This window comes from Melopsittacus undulatus, chromosome Z (assembly GCF_012275295.1).
Source record: "Melopsittacus undulatus isolate bMelUnd1 chromosome Z, bMelUnd1.mat.Z, whole genome shotgun sequence".
In the NCBI taxonomy this organism is placed as follows: Eukaryota; Metazoa; Chordata; class Aves; order Psittaciformes; family Psittaculidae; genus Melopsittacus; species Melopsittacus undulatus.
In genome coordinates, this window is record NC_047557.1 from 38129492 (window position 1) to 38149694 (window position 20203).

Sequence of the window (20203 nt, forward strand, 5' to 3'; positions counted from 1 at the left end):
AGCAGTGATGTCTCAATCAAGATTTTTCAGGTGGTTTTTTATTATAAGTTTTTATAAAGTATAAGCATCTACTTCAGCATTAAAAACTGTCTAAATTTGACACAGATGATACAACACAGCTACCAAACTGTGGAGCACAGCAGCTTATTCTATTCATCTCCTGTTCCAGGGAAATTTGTATAACAACACCCTCAATCACCATGGATGATTATGCACCTTAAGTGTTTCTAATTAGAGCAATTTAAAATTTTTCAAAGTTACTGAAGTGGTTATGTCATCTCTAGAAGGTGTAATTGTTATGGAGTTCAAGGGGTGATTTTGATAGATCATCAAGTACCAAAGATCCCAGAGCTGTAAATGACAACAAACAAAAGTAGAGAACATCTTACTGTCTGTTTATCTGTAATAAAATACTTGAACTGTCCTACATTTGAGATGGTCCAAGCTAAATATATGCAGTCTTATCTGATCTGAATAGCTTTGAACATGTCTAGTACAAGAGAATTGTTAGATTTCTTTAATGATTAAATACTTTTTTTGAAGGGCAAGGCCTGCTTTCTGTAGGAACCTGTAGACCAGAATTTCCTACTACTGTGATTATAATCTCAGTGTTGTAGAAAGAGTAAGTCACCTATCCCCTATTGCTGGAAAATGGAGACACACAGACTGTGGGAACTGGGAAGATAGTTTGGCAGCCATTCAAAGAAAAAAAACAAAACAAAACAAAGCAACCCAACAGTTTCTAGCCTTTAGAAAAGTCAAAGTAATTTCTGTATAAGACATAAATCTATGCTATCAGAATAATCTTCTTCCGTGACATAAAGCAAACATTTATCTATTAAATTCAGGAAGGAGAATTTCTGTAACAGATATATGGCTTTCAGACTGCATTAACACAGCATACACTAGTAGAATCATAACTCTTCTGGTCATGTCATTTCCTTTGACATAATCATCAAGAGCCATCACGTGTTTTGAAACCACTGATATGACTCTGGTAAGGTGACATAGGATGTATAGGAGTCTCCTGAACTGACATCTCAGGGCAGCTAAGAAAGACCAAGCATTTCCAGTTGTGCTAGTATTGCATTTAGTAAAGACAATCCAGTCACAGGTTATCTCTGGCTGGTTCTTTTAACACACTGGTTTCATCGGATAGATTGCCAACTAGCCCGATTGAAAGCTCTGCTTTCGTCTTTGTGCTGCTGGCTATTAAATTGCATCTCATTTAATGAATGTGGGGATGGAATGAATCATAACAATGTAGGCCTAGACTACAATGAACCAATCAGAAAGCAAGTATTGACAACATTGACAATATCCCACTGTATGATCACATCTGAGGAGAAAGGTTATGTGTACTCTGGAATACTGTATTTGGTTAGCTTTTTCTTTTTCTAAAAAACAATCTTTGTGAAAAAACACTTGAAAGAATTATTTACAGCTTCTTGTAGCACAAAACTTTCATTCAACTTACTGCCACAATGACATAAGTCAAACTTAAAGTTCATTCAGCCCTCAATCTTGTGTTTTAGCACCACCAATGTCATGCAGCAAGGCATCTCACAGCTTAATTAGAACTTGCATAGTGAACCACCTTTCATTTTTTTCCTTTTTGATCTTGCATTTAATAGGGAATTCAGTAGGCTTAAAGTAGGAGAAATGTTATGCATTTAAGTGTGAAAAACACTATCATATATTTATGTATCATGTAGCTCTCCAAGGTGAGAGAACAAGCAGCTAAGATTCGTTCTTTAGCAGTGAAAATAAAACAAGTTGCAGTCAAATCATGAACCTGAAGAAAGGAAAAAACTAGATAACACCTAAAAATTTCCAAGAAAATATTAACAAGATTGGAATAAACAGGAACATGGGACATAAGGAAAAGGAAAGAATTTCTAGGCTAGACTAAAGGAATCCTAGGCTGAAAGTGAATAGGAAAGCTTCTGGATAAGTAACACTTGGGATGGTCACAAACAGCTAGCCTAAGCAATAGTTAGAATTTCCTAGAAAAAGGGAGGGGAGCCAGGCATTCATAGATATGAGAACACAGAGAAGTTAAAGGAGTTATTGACACGAATGGTAATTCTTGAAGCAAGTCTCAGCAGACAAAGCCTGACAAGCAGATTGGATGAGCAGATTGCTCAAGATAGCTAGTAATCTTTTTAAGAAATGAGACCTTTTAACAATACACAGGGTTTAAAGAGAAAAGACTCACAGGAAAGTGTGGTAGTGAAGATGATTCATGCAATCCAAGAGTGAAAGAAGGAAACATCAAGGTAAAAAAGAAGGTAAATTGTGTGTTAAATGAATGAGTGGGTGTGGAAAATAAAACAATGATTACCAACATGTTTGGAAAATTTTAAACTTTTCATCTAGGATAGTAACTCATCTAAGCAGATTTCAGGCTGTCATAGGAAGAGGGTAAATGCCATCATTTTCCAAAGAAGTGATCATAATTCACTTCTATCTTAATCATAAAAAAAAAAGTAAAAAAAGAATCTGGAATGCAGCAGTTCTTAAATATGAGAGTGTATTTAGAACACTCTTGCTTGGGACAAAGAGGTTTGATTTTGCTTGAAACTAGACAATTCCACTGATCTCTCTTTCAGCTCCAGGTAAATTCTGTTTAGAATCAGACAAATCAGAGCAATTAACAGGTGAATTACCTAGAGGCAAACTCTTTGTGAGTTAATGGAGAAATGAGTGTCAGGAAGATTATTAGAGTAGACTTCAGTGTCTAAATAAAAAAATTACATGTAAATTTAAAAAAAGGAAGAAAAAAATGAAAATGACAAAAAATTGCTATGTAAAGATAGCACTGAAAAGCTATACTCCAAATAAAAGAGAATAGACTGTATTTAGACATTGCCTTTTTCATGAAACTCAAAGACACGATCTGAGGCCGGCAACACTGTAACCCAAAATGTTGAAGCCTGAAAGTGCTGTTCACAAAACTTTTAAATATACCTTTCAACACTGTTATGTCTTGAATCAGACAGCTGAGGGCTAACAGCTGAAGGATGCATCCTAAAGGAAGAAACTAAGCAGGTAATTTTGGGTACCGTGGTGTTACAGTGATAGGAAGGGGTGCTCTTTTTCATTCATATGACAGGGTGAATGACTGAAACTTGTTCATGTCCACATGGCTCCTTACATCTCACTGAGCGACAACCATCATGAGAATAGAATTCTGTCTTACTCAGAAATTACTTAGACTTCTCTAAAGGCAAGAAATTGTTACTCCAACCATATGTCCAAACACACAGACACACACACACAAAAAATCAACTATAATTAAAACATGCTTTTTAATTCAAACAGTATGCTACATGTAACATGCATCGTAAAATTAATCTTGTGATATGTCCTATACCATCATGAGTTAAAAGCAACACAGCCTCCATTTCCAGATGGTTTAGATGATGCCTGATACATGAATTAACTGAACACAGTGAGTTTTTTAAAGATCTGTGTAGTCTCAATGAAAACAATAAGATAATTTCTATATTTCTATGGCACAAATCCATTACGCATGTATCAGAAGCTTGACATATGAAAAAAAAAAAAGCTAATTCAGTCCCAGTTTGTTCTGTGATACTATTCATTAAAAAAGGTAGCACTTCATGAAAAAAAGAAGTTTCTTGTTCCCTATAAATGATTTGTCAACACCAGAGACATGTTTCTCATTTAATGGTTAGAACCATTGTTCTAACAACAATGTATGCACCAGGTTCCACCCTGAATAGAAACGTCCTATCTTCTAAATAATTTGTTTTGAAAGACAACAGACTCAGATTTTACAATTTCTTCCTACCTTCACATTTCTTGAAAAACATGAAGGATTTTGTATCACCATAGTCATCCCTTATCTTGTGATCTACAAAACAAGTATTAATTACAGGAATTATAAAGTACTCTGCACATATTAAAGTGTTAAAGTGTAACCTAAGTTGGCTTATTTTTTTAGTGAATGCTTTCCAGCTCTGGGAATTATTCTTGCCAGCTCTGCAGTGAGAAGGGCTTAGTTTATTTCCAGAGTTAAGAAGTCTGTCTTTACCTTCAGAGCTGCCTTCAAGTACATGAAGAACTTCACTTAAAATCTGCGGACTCGACTGCTGAGGGAAAGCAATTTTACAGGTAAGATGAGGAGGCCTTAAACTGTGCTCCCCAGTAAGAATTTGTAGTGTCTGGCTAAGCAGATTGTTTTAGCAACTTTTGCTTCATCAAGATCTCATCTCGGGGAAAATGCTGTTGCTTTTGGTCTTAAAAAAAGTAGTGTCATTTTCTCTTTGCAATGAGTCCTTTCATCCAATCATATTCTTGCATGCAAATATGCCATAGCTGGGTACATATAAAAAAGCACAAATAAAGCTAGGAGCTCAGTTGGGACACAAATCACTTCACTCATACTTTGTTTCACCTGTGTTTCAGGAACATCATCAGACTCTTCAACTGAAAATATGAAGAAGCAAGGTTCAGAGAGCAACCATGCTCCAGTTTTGCCAGAGCTGCCAGAGCCAATCAAAGATCTGAAAGTGAAGTACACCAAGGTTAGTAGTGTTTCTTAATTTATGTTTCTTAATTTTTCTTATGCATTCAGCTCAGACAGTAGGATGTGCGCATTTCAACCTTGAACCATGGAAGCAGTGGTAAATCAGTGCTTTAAATATTTATTCTTACCTGCTTCTGATATGATGCATATTAGCAATTATTGTTCAGTGATCTTTTTAGCCTAACATTTCAGAAAGCATGCAAGTGTGATAGAATCATTTAATATTTCACTTGGGGTGAGTGTTATTTTCCTCCTGAAATAAACTTTCTGCAGTGAAAAGTTTCCTAGAAAGTATAAAGGGATCAAAGAAGGAAAAGTTTCTTTTATTACTTTTCTGACAGTGAGAACAAATGAAAATGTTAGTGTGTGGCATAGTTTTACAACGAGATCTAAATCATTACACCAAATAAGCTTATGTAGAAAGGGATGTGTGAAAATAAAAATAAAATGCATTCCACTCACATGTTTTTTTTTCTAGAGATACTGAATCTGGTTTTCAGCTTAAACAAGTAATTATCCATAAAACAGATAAAGTCTACCATCACTAATTATTCAGTATTACCATACAGTTTTTGTAATAGCAAATTCTTTCCATATGCAGTTAGAAATGCACAGATAAAGAAGGTCTGAATCCATATTTGTGTTCCTAGCTTGAAAGGCGTTTTGCCTGGTTTATATCATAGTACGCAGATATCTGCAAGAACTTCGATCAAACTGTTGGCAGAAAATACTGAAACTCTGCCCTCTGAATGCTTTAGGTAGAACAATTGATCAGACTGGAACTCTTCTCTTATGTGACTCCTCAGTTACTGTTCATTTGTTTTTCTCATTAACATTGCAACAGAAATAAATTTTGTTTACTAGAATCACTGCTTATTTTTTTTCCCAAAGGCAAGGTGTTCAAGGATCATCTAGATTAGTCCTTTAGAATTCCATTCCATCCTACTTTTTTCATGAGAAAAACCTAACCGGATTTCAAAGCATGTCTTTCATTAATAAATCACACAGGATCTTTCTTTGTAAATATTTAACAGGCTAGAAAAGCTATGTAGTTCTGCCATGTGATAGGTCTCTACTGCTCTTCCTGTCTTTTAAATAAATAATTTTTTTAAAAAAAGCTTAATTCAGAGGGTATACTTCAGTACCTGAGTCATGCCTAGGTCACAGTGGTGTTCCAAAAACTACAGGGCTATTTGTTTGACTTTTTTATTTTTCCAAAAAAAAACAACTCATATGAACAAAGTGCCAGCTCAGAATTCTGATGTAACTAAGCATGCAAGACATAAATTCCTGCAAACGTTTCTATCCATCTAAAACACATAGTTAGCAAAAGTTATTGCATTAATATGACAAGCAACCACAAGACAGACTGCTGAAAATCTATAGTGTGTAACTGATAGTGTCACATAGCAAGTGCATGTTCCTTTTGTCTTCACAATAGATACCATATTTTATAAATGCAATTTTCTTTAAAACAGCATGCAATGTGTAACTGTGTAGAAATGCAATGCACTTTTTTGTGGAAGTGTACCTACAAGTGGTCAAATCCAACAATTATTAATGTAATAAGGTTATGTTTTGGATGGGAATGGTATTAAGAACATTAATAAGAAAGATATTCTAAACTAATATTATGGGTGATATTGGTTAGTGCAATAAATGTAGTATTTAAACAAATACTTTGAAATCTTCCAAAAATGGTACGTTTTGCTATTATTCCTTTCTCAGGCAGATATGAATTTGGCATACTGTAACATCATAGCAGTGTTATGTTAATATTTACCTTTTACTTTGTCTCTCTTCTTGGCAATAGCTAGTTACTAAAGATGGATTTTTCATATTAACCACTTAACTGCTGTCTTTGCCCTTTCACAATAGTCAGAATTTTCTGTAGATATTCCTATGATCAACTTCCAGGGATCTACATATTTATTTCCCTGACAGCTTTTTTTAAATCAAGAATTCTCTGGTCAGTCTTGATGATTGGAGGAAGCAGTGACACTCTACACATGGTACTCATATGGAAGCAAGCTGAAACATGGGAATATATTAATAAAAAATTGTTATCACGTATCTTTAGAGATAATGTTTCTATTAATCTTAATAGTTATTACCAAACTATTAAGCAATAATTAACAATACTCAGACAGTCAGAGTAAGTAGTTTTGATACTGAAAGCTGTCATTTTTTCATAACAAATATGGTTGTGGCGGTAAATTTTAAATCCCAGGTCTGGGTAACAAAGAATATTTGTCCTGCAGTTTTGGTGTCCTGATTTTGTTCTGTCTTGAATCAACCATCATTTGCTTTGATTTGCTTGCCACAAATTATTTTCTAGTTTCCTATTTAAATATTCCTGTTACTCTGAACAGCAACAGTAGGTCATTTATCCTAATCAAGAGGGGAAAAAAAAATCACATTTTTTCTGCTTGTTGGCCTCACAGTTAAGCTCCAGTGGCTATAGGTGGGGCAAAATGCCATGACCCTAAAAATCGGCACAGTTTGAGCTCAAAATACCTGATATAGTCAGTCAGGACCTTCCATGTTCTTGATGCCAAGTATGATCAAGATCTCATATGTGTGGCAGCAACACAGCAGCACTAGGAAAGAGCAAAAAGAGAAAGCACCAGGCAAGCAGTGGCAGGAAGGTGGGCACAGGCACTGGCAGGGCAGCCTGGGGGGCAGGGTGACCCCCATTCAGCGCTGGCCTAAACCCAGAAATTGCAGAGATGGTTAGATAGAGGATGACAGGTACTTTTAACATTGGACTATATACTTTATCATGCCCACTTCAAAAAACACCCTACACAGCATGTGGTAGCAGCACAGACTTCTTTTTTCAACATCTGTGCCATTTATCAGATTTTTCCAATTAAGTTTTTCTTTCGGTCTCCTTCTGACATTTTCCCTACATGTTTGAAACATATTGATTTTTCAGGAACAGTTGGAAAATCAGTCTAATTTCTACAGATTTCATTAATAACCTTATTAGGTAATCAAAATCCTAGAGACACAGAGGACTGCTCACTCCTGAAGCACTCTTTGAACATAGTGTTAAGTGGTATATAGCACAACTGAAATCAGGAAATGAGAGCTTAAAAGAGAAGGAAAGTGACATGTCAAACAGACAACAAAATTAGTAGTAAAAATAAAGCAGACATAGTGGGAATTTTGTGCAGTCCCTGGAGAAAGTATTCTTGTATGACACTGATGTCATGTAGACTTTACAACGATTTCAAACATTTAATTATATATTCAGCTGTAACAATACCTTTGCCAATTGCTTATTCCCATACACAAGGGACTATGTTTGAATTTCTGGTTATGGATCGTAAAAGCTCATTATGGGAATAAAAATGCCCACCTTGCTTTGTTTAGGTCTGCTCTAAGGGCACCAGCAATGTTACAATTAAGAGTTGATGGTATTTGTTCCTGCCATGCAAAGTAAATTCAGTATATAATGTCCTTTCAGTCAGCATAAAAGTTTTGAAGAAGGACAAAGTTCCTTACATACATTAAATGAACTGTTGGTATCAGTTTCACTGCTGCTGAGTAAACTTTGGTGTAAGCTGTGGTTGCTGTGTATTATTTGTTCTTCTGTGCTTTTCAATTGCTAGCTATATGTTTGGTATTCTATAACGCTTGGAATAGAAAGATATTAATAAAAATACAGGATTTTATAGAAAGATTAAGTAAAACACAATTTTATCATATTTTCTTGATTTTAAAGTTAGTCTTTTTCCAGTCCCTGTCAAGTAAAAGTAAGGATAAAACACTTAAATAAGTAATACATGATGGCCTCATTTTTCTGGTATATGGATGTTCCACATAAAGGTAACAGATTAGTAAAAGGGGTTTGATGATGTTTGGGAGGATGGAAAATCAAGAGTGGTAGTGTCTGTTAAGGGAAATAGATGCAGAGACATAACAGAGACCCTTAGAGTTGGAATGACATGTGAAAAACTATTAAAATGGACACAAGTTATATTAATTTGATGTAATACCCATTGCAGTTCGAACAATAACAGCCAGACATTGGAAGTAATAGTCAGAATAAAAAGAGTATGTTTGCATTTATGCCTTAAAGTTTAATAGGAGGCAGGAAAGTGTCACCAGTGTCATGGTTACAAAAAATTTGAAAGCTCTGACCATTAAATTGGAGGCAATCAGGCTATTGATAGAAATTACTGAATAAATAATAAATAACATCAAATGAATAGGAACTTCTTAAACATAAGATAGCCATACTGATTGTAGCAGTGACAGTGCTGGATTTTTTAGTCTTGACTTTAATTTCAGAAAAACGGTTATTTTTTGTTGGGATTTTCTTTTTTGGCAGGAAAGAGTAAAAAGATATCAAAAAAAAGCTTAATAAAATAGTTCTCCAATATACTACATGTACTTTATGTAGTAAACCCAAGAATTTGGTTTACTTCTACTGGGGCACACAACAAAAATGCTCTCCATCATTGCCGACACTATGAACACTGGAAATCAGTGTAGTTTTAGGTAGAACATTAAGGACTGTACCTCCCCTGTACGTTACAGAATTCAGTTTGAGAGGAGAAGGCTATCATTGTAGCAGTATCTTTTTATGATATAAAACAAAGTGAAGATATCACGTAGAGAGATACAATTTGCCTTTCCAAAGGAAACCAGTTTTAAAAAGATGTGTCTGGTTAAGTGTGTATATGGTTTCTAATCTCTTCAGAATACCATAAAACCCAGCTATTCAATTTTTGATTCAGATAACTAACAATCAGGCAGCTCTCAGCTATGAAATATAGATTTATTCATTAAAACAGGTAACAGACTATGGTACTATTATTGTTACACTTTTTCTTCCTCTGCAGATATTTATAAACAATGAGTGGCATAATTCTGTCAGTGGCAAAAAGTTTGAAGTCTTTAACCCTGCAAATGAAGAGAAAATCTGTGAAGTTGAAGAAGGTGACAAGGTAAAGTTTTCTTTCTTGTGCTTAACCCTAGCTTTAAATTTAATTTTGCATCTTAAAAGCAAGAAGGCAAGAGACCATCTGTGTTGATGTAAAGCACAGCCTCAGAGATGCACCTACTTCATACCATATACCTTCTCCTGCAGACATAATTCTTAGCTTTTTTACCAAGCTTTAGTATTGTTTGTAAATGGACACTGAAAAACTGCTTTACTCTTAGGAATTTATTCATATAAGCAAAGTTCTGAATAAATATTTTTGTTAATATTTTTAATAATATTTACACTTTTTAATATTTGATCAGTGACATCTAATAATTTAGCTGGAGTTTTTTGTTATTTTTTCATGGCTTTTCATTACACAGTGTTCATTACACATTTAAATAAGGCTTTTATTATAGATTAAAATATAAAGAAATATAAAAATATACATGTTCCCACATAGACTCTATAAAGATGATCTTCTCAGTATTGTCCCTTCAAATATTTGGATCTATGAAATATGCATTGAACATGGTTCTAAAAATACCTGAAACTGAAAGTAAACTATCACATAGGCAGCAATTCTACCAAAAATGGTTTCTTTACAGCATGATGAATTGATGAATTTTAAGCAATGGCTTACAAAAATTGTTGACTCATATCCCACTAGAACTGTATGCAGTTTTGATACAAAAATAATATTTCTTCTGCCTCTTCTCTGTTCAGCATTCAACACCAAAGCACATTGCAAATCAAGTTGGACTGATATTTGATCATCCTCAAATTAAATTACTCATGACCTGCAACTGTTCACTTACCATTCAGAACTTTTGTAACTTTCATTCCTTACAAGCAATCTAACAACTCATTAAATAAAGAGATAATACTGTTCAACACACAGATTTGCTTTCTATCCAATAATTTTGCAAACTAATGTGTAATGACAACTGCTATTAACTAAATTGCCAAGTGAAATGTACAAATCTAGTAAATTACACAGTTATTGTGAACCTAATATTCTAGAGCCTAGTCTTTAGATAATGAGCCAAGAGATTCAAGGAATTTAATTTGTGTGTACAATGGGGTTGACAAAGAGTTGTACACTGCCTTGCAGTGGTATTTAAAAAAAACAAGTGGAGATTAGAAAACACAGACACATATGTGGGTGGGAACTGTTTTCCTTTCAGTTTGGTGGCTCTTTCAAGCTGCATTTGCTAATCCTGAAGGCCCCTAGTAATAATAAAGCAGCTCAACAAGTGGTCAGTGGGACGTAAAGTAAATGTACTTCTGCAAAAAGTCTAAATTAGGTCTGAAAGGAGTTTTCAAGTTTTAAACTCATGGTGTAGATGCACCCAAATTAATTTTCATACAGTTGAAGAACACCTTTTTTTCCTGAATTTTCATTCAGAGGCCTATATTACTTTTATATTATTTTATTGGTTTTAATTATTTCTGTACTTGTAGTACAAAGAACACATGGCACTGTATTAAGTCTTAATTTGCATAATTCTCAGATTTCCCTTGTTCTTTTCCAGCAAAGGCCAAGGCTTGTTCCCCAAAGGCATATTGCAAAGTTGTAGGATATTTATGATAAAAAGAGATGAGAAAATAGTAGAATGAAATAAATATCAATTGAATGCACTTTTCTGGGTCATGGATAGGTGATGAGGTATTTCACTACACTGTGACAGATTCTGAAGAAAAGCAATTCTTTTTAATCTCGTAGATTGCAACAATGATTGCAGCATCCTGATGTACGCGACTGGTCAGTTTTCCTCGATAGTAATGACTATTACTATTTGTGGAGAACCTGTTTGTGGTTCTTTAGGGGTTTTTTGGACTATTTGCAGAGAACTTTCCTATCTTTTCCCAAACTTCTGGAAAGAATTCTGGAAATTTCTGTGGACCTCTCCTGCCTAGCAGGCCTGTGCTGGACTTTCTAAGCCACTTACCCTGCACCTGGCATTTAAAAATTAGTTGATGGCTACAAACATCAGTTAAAGACTCAAGATCTGGTTCACAGTTAGCAGAACTGACTTTGGTGCTGATTTTGTCAAATTTGCTGATTTATTCAACCTTTATAGTGATTTCCCTGGAGGACACTCTAACTACCAGCAGTACAAAAAGTTCCAAAGGAATCCTTCCCACAATGCATAGAAATTACTCTCAGAAATGTGTCATGTATAGTTTCTTCCTTTTTCTTTTTTTTACTTTCAGATTTGTTTTAATTTTCAAACAAAAAAAAAAACAGGATAAACCTCCTTTTATGTAATTTTCTTTTTTCAAAAAAAAAGAAAATTATGGAAATTTTGAAATATAGATTTTTTCCAACTACTAAAAGCCTTTTCTCAAAAGATGTTTAACTGGTTTTTTTGTTTCCTGGAACAGACTTGCACAGAAAAGCGTTTTATATTATTCATTGTAGATTTTCCTTCTATAGCAAAGTCCAAATGGCGAATCATAAATTAAGCTATAAGAAACATTAATGAACAGACACATTAGCTTGCACATTGCAAAGACCATGCTTACACTTTGAAATGCATAGTCTTAACTTTTAAACCTCGTCAATTAGTTAATTGCTTAAATTATTTTAAATACAAATGTTCCTTAAAGCTTGCTAAACCAAATGCATTGATTTGTTTTCCTCGATCGTAAACTGGTGTTTGGTTTATGAATCATCCTAAAGAACAGATTTTTCTAACTTGGTCTTCATCACACCACCACTTTTAGATAAAGCTGAGTACTTAAATATTTAACTTTCAGATTTGGGCATCTCTTTGTGCGAAAAGATTTGATCAGCAGTGGTATTGGTGGGTATATTCCCAGTTACAGACACTAGCAAGAAGGTGATTTGAAAATCTAAATTTTAAAAATAGAGATCCTTAGTGTGTTTTTATTTTAGAAGCTTGGAGAACCCATCTGGTTTTCGTACATCTTTGTATTGCTAAAATGATATCAAAAGTGTTTGAAAGAAAATAACGCATATCGTTAATATTATTGCACTAATTTTGATAAGATTGGTGTTAGTGTTTCTTATTTATCTTGCAAAACACCTTGCACATGAAACAGCCAACAAGAGTGGTGACAGAATCAATTACTGATTATAAAAGTTTCTCTGTTTTCCCCACAGGCAGATGTGGACAAGGCTGTTAAAGCAGCTAGAAAAGCTTTTGAGCTTGGGTCACCCTGGCGTACAATGGATGCTTCAGAGCGAGGAAGGCTCTTGAATAAACTAGCTGACTTAGTTGAAAGAGATCGGCTGATTTTAGCTGTGAGTATGATACATGAACAAAAAGACTGTGAGAAAAGTCTGTGTCTGATTCTTAAATAGAGATACAAGCAAACATAACTGTTAAACCCTTAGAGTTGGGCTGTCTCAATACTTGTTTTTCATCTCTGTTGTAAATGGACCTCATTAAATTGGTTTACACTCTGGTCTATTAGCACCCCACATCCAAAAATTACTAAAGATTTTGATTAACTTCAAGGTATTTTAGCTACCTACAACTGATGCAAGTTCAATTATTGATTCTTAAAGACACATTAACATGGACCCCATACTTAATACGTCTAAACCAAAGCCTGAACTAAGGACGGAACTCAAAGCCTGGCTCAGCACTTTCATATGATATAGGTCAGAACTAGAAGAAATTTTGAATTTCAAGGCCATGCATTTTGTTGTCATCAATCCTTTATAAACTCCCGCTTGCAAGTGGCCATGAGCAGAAAGCCTTAACTGGAACCAAAGGCAGCAATGGATTATTTTCTAGTAGGAAGAACATGGGTGGTGAGGAATGATGTCATGTCCTTACTAATTACTGTGTATTGGCCATTTTGCCATTTTTAACAGCAGACACATGAGATATAGCACCACCACCTACTGATGGTGCATTATGGAAGAAAGAAAATTTAAAATAGAAATCAACACCAATTTGATAGTATAGTATTTCCCCCACTGTTGTTTGAAACCCTACATATGATGCTACCACTACGGTGATCTCTTTGATACTTAATGCACTCTCTGAAGATGAAACTTGGTTTTCTGCCAACAGTGTCAAAAATTTAAGAGAGCAGGAGGAGTACTCAGCTTTCAGGATCATCATACTAACTGATCTAGTCACAGTTTGAAACATTTAGCTGTTAACTACAAATTCCACCACTGATAAGCTCAAAACTTAGAACTTTCAAAATACATAAAATCTACAAAGAATCTGTTACACATTCTATTGTCCTTATGGGCTGTAGTATAGAAAGATAGTAGCATGTGTCCCAAACAGATTTTTAAAGTAAAAATGAAAATTCAAAGAAATAAAGGTTATGTCTTTCAATTCCAAAGTCTGCAGCTTTCCAATTTACACTTTTCAACAAAGTTATTTCTTTAAATGAACCTTTTCACCTTGATAGGACTAATAATCATCTAGTTTCTCAGGAGAAAACCCAGGTGGGCTAGAACATATATTCCTAACCATGCTAGATATATTGGAGTTGAAACAAAAAAGCTTTTGAGAGGGTTACATTTTTAAAAGGAAGTGTATGCCCCTTTGTCCATTAAATACTGAACAAGCTGGCAGTTGCATCTTTCATGTATAGGCTAAGGAATTACTCATGCAAAGAGGATGGAAAAATAATCTTTTTTTTCCACAGGAAAGCTGAAACATTAAGTTAGTTTTTGTTCCCAGTTGCCATTTTCATAGTATGAAAGTACTGCTCTTTTCCTGGGACCCTCTTAAGTTTGTATTTTAGTGACTTTGTTTTTATTTCCTACACCTTACTCATATTATTGACTACTTTCCCCTTTTAAATAAGGTGTGTTTGAATGAAATATTTTTCAGACTTTGTAAAAAAAATGAAGAGAGATTTTCTCCACTCAGAACTTATCCTAAACGTAGAACTACTACTACAGAATAGCAAATAGGCTTGCAAAAAACAGAGGTCAAAACAGAATCCTAAATGCAAAGGCATTTTCCTGAGTTTATGCATCTGGCCAGGATCAAAATTATTCCATTTCAGTGTTTCATATAGTAAGGTATGTATAAGATGGCTCTTCTGAAGCTCCAGAAGGTAACCAACCTTATAGGCAGGCTACTGGAAGAAAAAGTCAAAGCAATTAAAGGGCCACTGAGAATTTTTTTTCCTAGATTTCAGTCTGTTGTGATGTTCAAAACCATAGCGTTAATAAGTTTGAGACAAGGGAAGAATTTTCTCCCATGTCCAAACAGAACAAAACAATGCCAAACATATTGCCTGGGATGTCAAGGGTGTATCTCATTTAGTCAGTTCCTTGTTGTTAAAAACTATTAAGCATTGTAGACTTCTCTGTTTGTTCTGTTCTCTTCCCAAATATGATATCTGCATTGTTTCCAGTTAACTAAAACTGCAGACTTCACAGAGGAATTTGTTGGTAAAACACTGTAATTGCAGGATCAGTCTGTAGACTCAGCCTAAAATGTTAAAAAAAAAAACCCTCAGACATAAAATATAACAAATTTAGAAAAGAAAATATTTCTAATATCTGACTAGATCTTGCAATTATAGTTTGGGGTTTTCCTACTAAGTAGGAACAATCATACAGCATTGTTAACAAAGCTGAAGATCTCCAGTGTCTGTGTGCTAGAAAACTTGAGAAAAAAAAAATTTTCAGCAGTGTCAATAAGTTGTTAACATTCTTTCAGGACTGTACATGGTATTTAACTAGATGTCCCCAAAATTAGGAGTATTGAAAAGCCATTAATCCAAAACATACTCCCTAGATTTGCTGGAAATCAACCCTAATTAGTGCCGGTGACTCTGTGGGTGGAACAGAATTAGTCAGCTAAAAGTTATATGTTGAATGAATATTGTCTGATTATTATTCTAAAGGCTTATATATCCTTGTCATGATGATCCATAGTACGGAGAGTCAGGCCTGGATGCAAATAATATTTGTTAGTTCACTCAGTCAGTAGGCAGTCAGTAAAAGAGAGTCTCTTCTCTACAAGTATTTATTTTTCATAATTAATTTTTCCTTGTTAAGAGGTCTTGATAGCTCAGAACTTTCTTTTGCACATAAAACACTCAAGGTACATTCAAGGTATTTTATTCCATGCTTTAAGTCTTCTTGCTCATATAAGTTGCTAATTACGCATTTATTAAGCATTTAGAAAGATGTTCCTTAATAATTATGCAGCACAGGGTCCTAAATTAATGTGCCAGTGATTTTCAGGAAACTAGTGCCTACCTTGGATGTCAGTGTACACAGGATGAGGGAGGCCACTCATTTTATTTGCATAATTTGTTTGTATAGACTCCTAGCTGACCTTTTCATCTACGCTTGTAGAATGTTCACTATAAACTATAACAGAATAACTGATTCAGGTGTGAGAAATGTTACATTTTTTTTAGAAACATCTCGTCATTACAAATGTAAATAAAACATCATGAAAATTTCTCATTTGTAAATTTCTACCTTGGGTCTTTCAAATGTTACATATCCTGCAGATGGCAACTAATCTACATTTCTGTATTAATGCTGAAAACCTTTGAACTCAAAAACTGAAATCTAAATGACAAAGTTCAAGCATGAGAACCATTATCAACATTGATATTAACTTTGTAATTGCTGTTGTCTGCAGACAATGGAAGCCATTGATGGTGGGAAACTCTTTTCCACTGCCTATCTAATGGATTTAGGTGCCTGTGTCAAAACATTACGCTACTGTGCAGGCTGGGCTGATAAAATCCATGGGCGAACTGTACCAATGGGTGAGTAGTTTTGAGATAACAAAAGTACAGAACTAAAACCTGATCTGATCTGTGAAAACTGTCTTTTTCTAAAGTTGTGCAGCACAAAAAAAATGTCAAATGGAAAATATTTTCCTTCTTAATATAGCTCATTTAAGACTTAGTGTATAGCTCATTTAAACATTTAGTGCAGTTATTCATGTTTATTTATTTATTACACCACTGATAAGTACTGGTTATTCACTAAAAGGTTTTTGTGTGTACATATGTCTAAGAAGTCTAGTAGGTTACTTTTGCATAGCAGTGTGTAGTTTATGCAGTGGTACAGTAATTAAAACCAGGTATTTGCTTAATAAAGCCAAAATTAGAACAAATTGATATTTGTTTCAGCTACTGGATAATGTATGAAGAAGCATCTGAAGAGGTATAAATGAGGAAACTATTCCTTTATTTAGCTGAAATTTCATTCCATTCCCTCTCCTATTAAGTAGCTCTATGAAAACATTGTTTCTAGCCACATTCTCTCAGGACAAAAAGAAGCATGGTAATAAAGAAGGAATTAAGGAGTGATAAATGCTCCCAGTTTTTTGAGCAGCTTTTGAGAGAGCACTTCCCCCCAAAAAAAGGTGACAAAAAGGAATGAGGAATATTCATTGGTGTGCTGTGCATACCATACTGAGAACCACAGTTACCACTGCAAAAATTCAGTCAGACTGGCAGAATCAAGCCTTGGAGCCAGGAAGAAAGTAGATATTGAATCCAGATGTACTTTATGTTTGGGTATTTTTTTTTTTTTTTGTTCTGTAAAGATTTTGAAAATACCATTTATAAGTAAAATTGTTTCCAGCTAAGTTTGGTATCCAACTTTATCTTCTTTCTCATTTAACTGTACCTCACAAATACTTTGAATGTCTAATTTATTTCTTCTTCCCCTCAGACGGAAACTTTTTTACATTTACAAGACATGAGCCTATTGGTGTGTGCGGCCAAATTATTCCTGTAAGTTGGAGCTATTTATGCAAAAGACTAATGTTCCTGTTACAAATAGAAATGTTGTCAGAATTTTATCTATGTAAGTGCATTTCTGAAACATTGTCAATCAGAAATTTTCAGGTCCTGAAAGACAGACTATCTTGAGTACTCACCAAATTCTGCAACATAGAGATTTTAATGGATCGGTCTTGTCCAGCTTTGTCTCTTTCCTCCCTGTATATGGAGGGAAAATCAGTTTCAAAATTTTGACTGATGGATTAGTTTGAAAGAAGAATTGTGATTTGTTGGAAAGGAAAGAATCAGAAAAACAAGTAGGAGGGGGTAGCAGTTACAGCCTATGAGCAAATAAACTCTTTAGGACCTGGAATATCCACTTTGCTTTGAAATGCTTTCAGACAAAAGAATGTGTCCAATAAGCAGTGATACTGAACCATATGTTCCCAAGCTCCTGCTTGGAGTGTCTGAATTCCCAGTTTTCAAGACACTTCTTTTAAGTGAAGATTCAAAATTCCTGCCTGAGTCTGAACATCCAAAACACCAAGGAACTCAACTTTTAAATTTACATTTTTTGTGAGGTCTACACAGCTTTAGTGGGTCGCTGTGAAAATGCTTATATGCACTAGGCAGACCTAATCCACACACCTTCTTTGTAGGTGTGAGCAACCTGACCTGACCTGCTCAGCAGCTTACCAGATTCTGAAATAGTCTTGTCTATCAGGTTTGCTCAGACATGTGGGTCCCACACATGTTCCTGATGTCTTTCAGTTGAGCTTGCAGGTTTGTTATCCCTTTAGACCACCACACTGATTTAGAGACCATCAGTGGAATATGTTTGGATCCAGCATCTTAGAGAGATTGGGATTCTGCTGGTTTAGATTCTCTTGTAAGTCAGGAACAAGATATTTTAAATAAAGTACGCAAAGTCAAGATATGCTAAATTACATTAAACACTAGATGTGACCACTTCAAATTAAAATTGCATCTAAAAATTATAAGCAGTTAGTACAAACATGAGCTTCACTTAAAAGATGTTCAAGTACTTCCAAGTGTATCTTTTTTTTTTCTCCACTGAATTGTCAACTCACTAAGCTGGATGTTTTTACATAAACCAAAAACTTTGAGGAATATGTGAATGCTGCAGAACACTTCTGCTAACTCATCATTTCTATTCCCTTTCACACATTCAGTTCCACTCCAATTATGATGATCCAGAAAACCCTGTGACGTTTTATTTTGTGTTACTTGTTCTCCTGGGGTTTTTTTTGGGTGGGGTGAGGCTGAGATGAGATAAGGAAATAGATAAAGAACAGTTTCATAGGCACTATTCCAAGCCTTTCTGACATAATAGTCAACTGTTAACTGCCTTTTCCCCCATTTTCATAAAGGCAAGTCTACTGTGTCTTTTGTACTGAGGCTCACGAGCTCAGTGCTTCCAACACCATCAAAAATATTCTCAAAAGGACAACTCGGCCATGTTGTCCAATGTACTGCTGAATATGCAGCCTGAAGGAGTCCGTAGCTCTGCAGTCTGGCTGTACTGACCTCAAAAGGGAACTGCCAGTGAAACCTCCAGGAAAGAGGGCAGGGGCAGCATTATTACCTTGTCTCCTTTAGTAAACTGGATTGATGACTGATGTGATCATTTAAGATAGCAAAGCTCCCAATTACACCTCTAATCCAGCACCTTTCTATAAAGCTTTGTTAGAGGAGAATGCTCATTGTCTCTTGAGGTTTTAACTAAGACCTTGGATCCCCTGGACTAACATATACCAAAATCACTGGCCTTTGTATAACATGGCTTGCCAGTTGCTTTTTCACAAAATCTTTCTGAAAAGAGTTCAACAAAGTGTTCAATGACCCAGTTGACAATTTGCACTATTATCATAGAAAAAGCAAAGGCATTTTGGTGATGTATTAGAAATAGGATATACCTTCTCATCTGTCTTTCAGTGGAACTTCCCATTGGTTATGTTCATCTGGAAGATCGCCCCTGCTCTTTGTTGTGGAAACACAGTGGTTGTCAAACCAGCAGAACAAACTCCACTGACTGCCCTTTACATGGGATCGTTAATTAAAGAGGTAAGTCTTCAACAACAGATTTTTTTGCTCTTCCCAGAAATGTAAGCTTATACTGCAGCTGAAATGCCACAGAGGTAATATAAGCCAGGCTGTCCTCTGCAAGCACTTCTTGCGTGTCTAGCCTTGTACTATGGAACTTAACCTAGTGTAAACCAGTGAAGCCAACCCAGGGCAAAAGCATGCATATCTTTCAGCCTAGCTCACGCACAAAAAAAACCTCACAATCACAGTTTAGTAAACTCTGTTCCTTAGCAAACATAATTGTATTACAAAAGCATGGTACCTTTCAAAGTCTAAAGCAAACAAAGAGTCAAGAGCAGAGTACTTAGAGGTGGGTGGCAATGACTTTATTAACATAGTTATCACAGAAAAGGACCTGTTTGTACAGCTTTTTTTTTCCTTGTTCCTTTTTTTTTTTTTTTTGAACAAACTTTTTTTTTCCCACCCGGGTTTATTATTAACAAGGAGCTGTAAAATTGAACTAGAGACTGCCACCAAACTTGTGAACTCTCTTCACCCAGAAACTGGGCAAATACACTCTATGCTCTTGAACATGAGGATTGTAGTAGTTTCTACAATGTCTCCAAAGTTTCATTGACTATTGTGCCAGGCTTAGCAAATACCCAAAGGAGAACATTTAAATAGTTTAGCTATCTTGCTTCCCAATAAAATCAACAAATGTAATCTAACATCTTTGAAGAGTCAGCGCACATGTCAATAATCACCAGTGCAGTAACCTTGAACAGCGTTAATGGCAATGACTTGGCATATTTTATTATTCTGCTTCAAAACAATGATTCAGCAGAGCATACTGATGTGTTAATATTTTACAGAAACTAAATGACTATCAGGAAGGAGTCAAGTTCTACTTGTTATTGCATCACATAGTAAATTCTGTTAGATAACACTAGAGAGGAATA

General features: G+C 35.1%; 1 protein-coding gene across 1 annotated transcript in view; it reads left to right on the forward strand.

Moving 5' to 3' along the window:
• The window catches only part of ALDH1A1 (aldehyde dehydrogenase 1 family member A1), a 46734-nt gene that overhangs the window by 13351 nt on the left and 13180 nt on the right, over nucleotides 1–20203 (forward strand). Inside the window, exons 2-8 of the mRNA XM_005154958.3 lie at nucleotides 4069–4140; nucleotides 4435–4553; nucleotides 9409–9513; nucleotides 12622–12762; nucleotides 16103–16232; nucleotides 17149–17210; nucleotides 19155–19283. Of these exons, the coding sequence (XP_005155015.1) occupies nucleotides 4464–4553; nucleotides 9409–9513; nucleotides 12622–12762; nucleotides 16103–16232; nucleotides 17149–17210; nucleotides 19155–19283 (657 nt within the window). The 5' untranslated portion in view covers nucleotides 4069–4140; nucleotides 4435–4463. The remainder of the gene's footprint in view (nucleotides 1–4068; nucleotides 4141–4434; nucleotides 4554–9408; nucleotides 9514–12621; nucleotides 12763–16102; nucleotides 16233–17148; nucleotides 17211–19154; nucleotides 19284–20203) is intronic.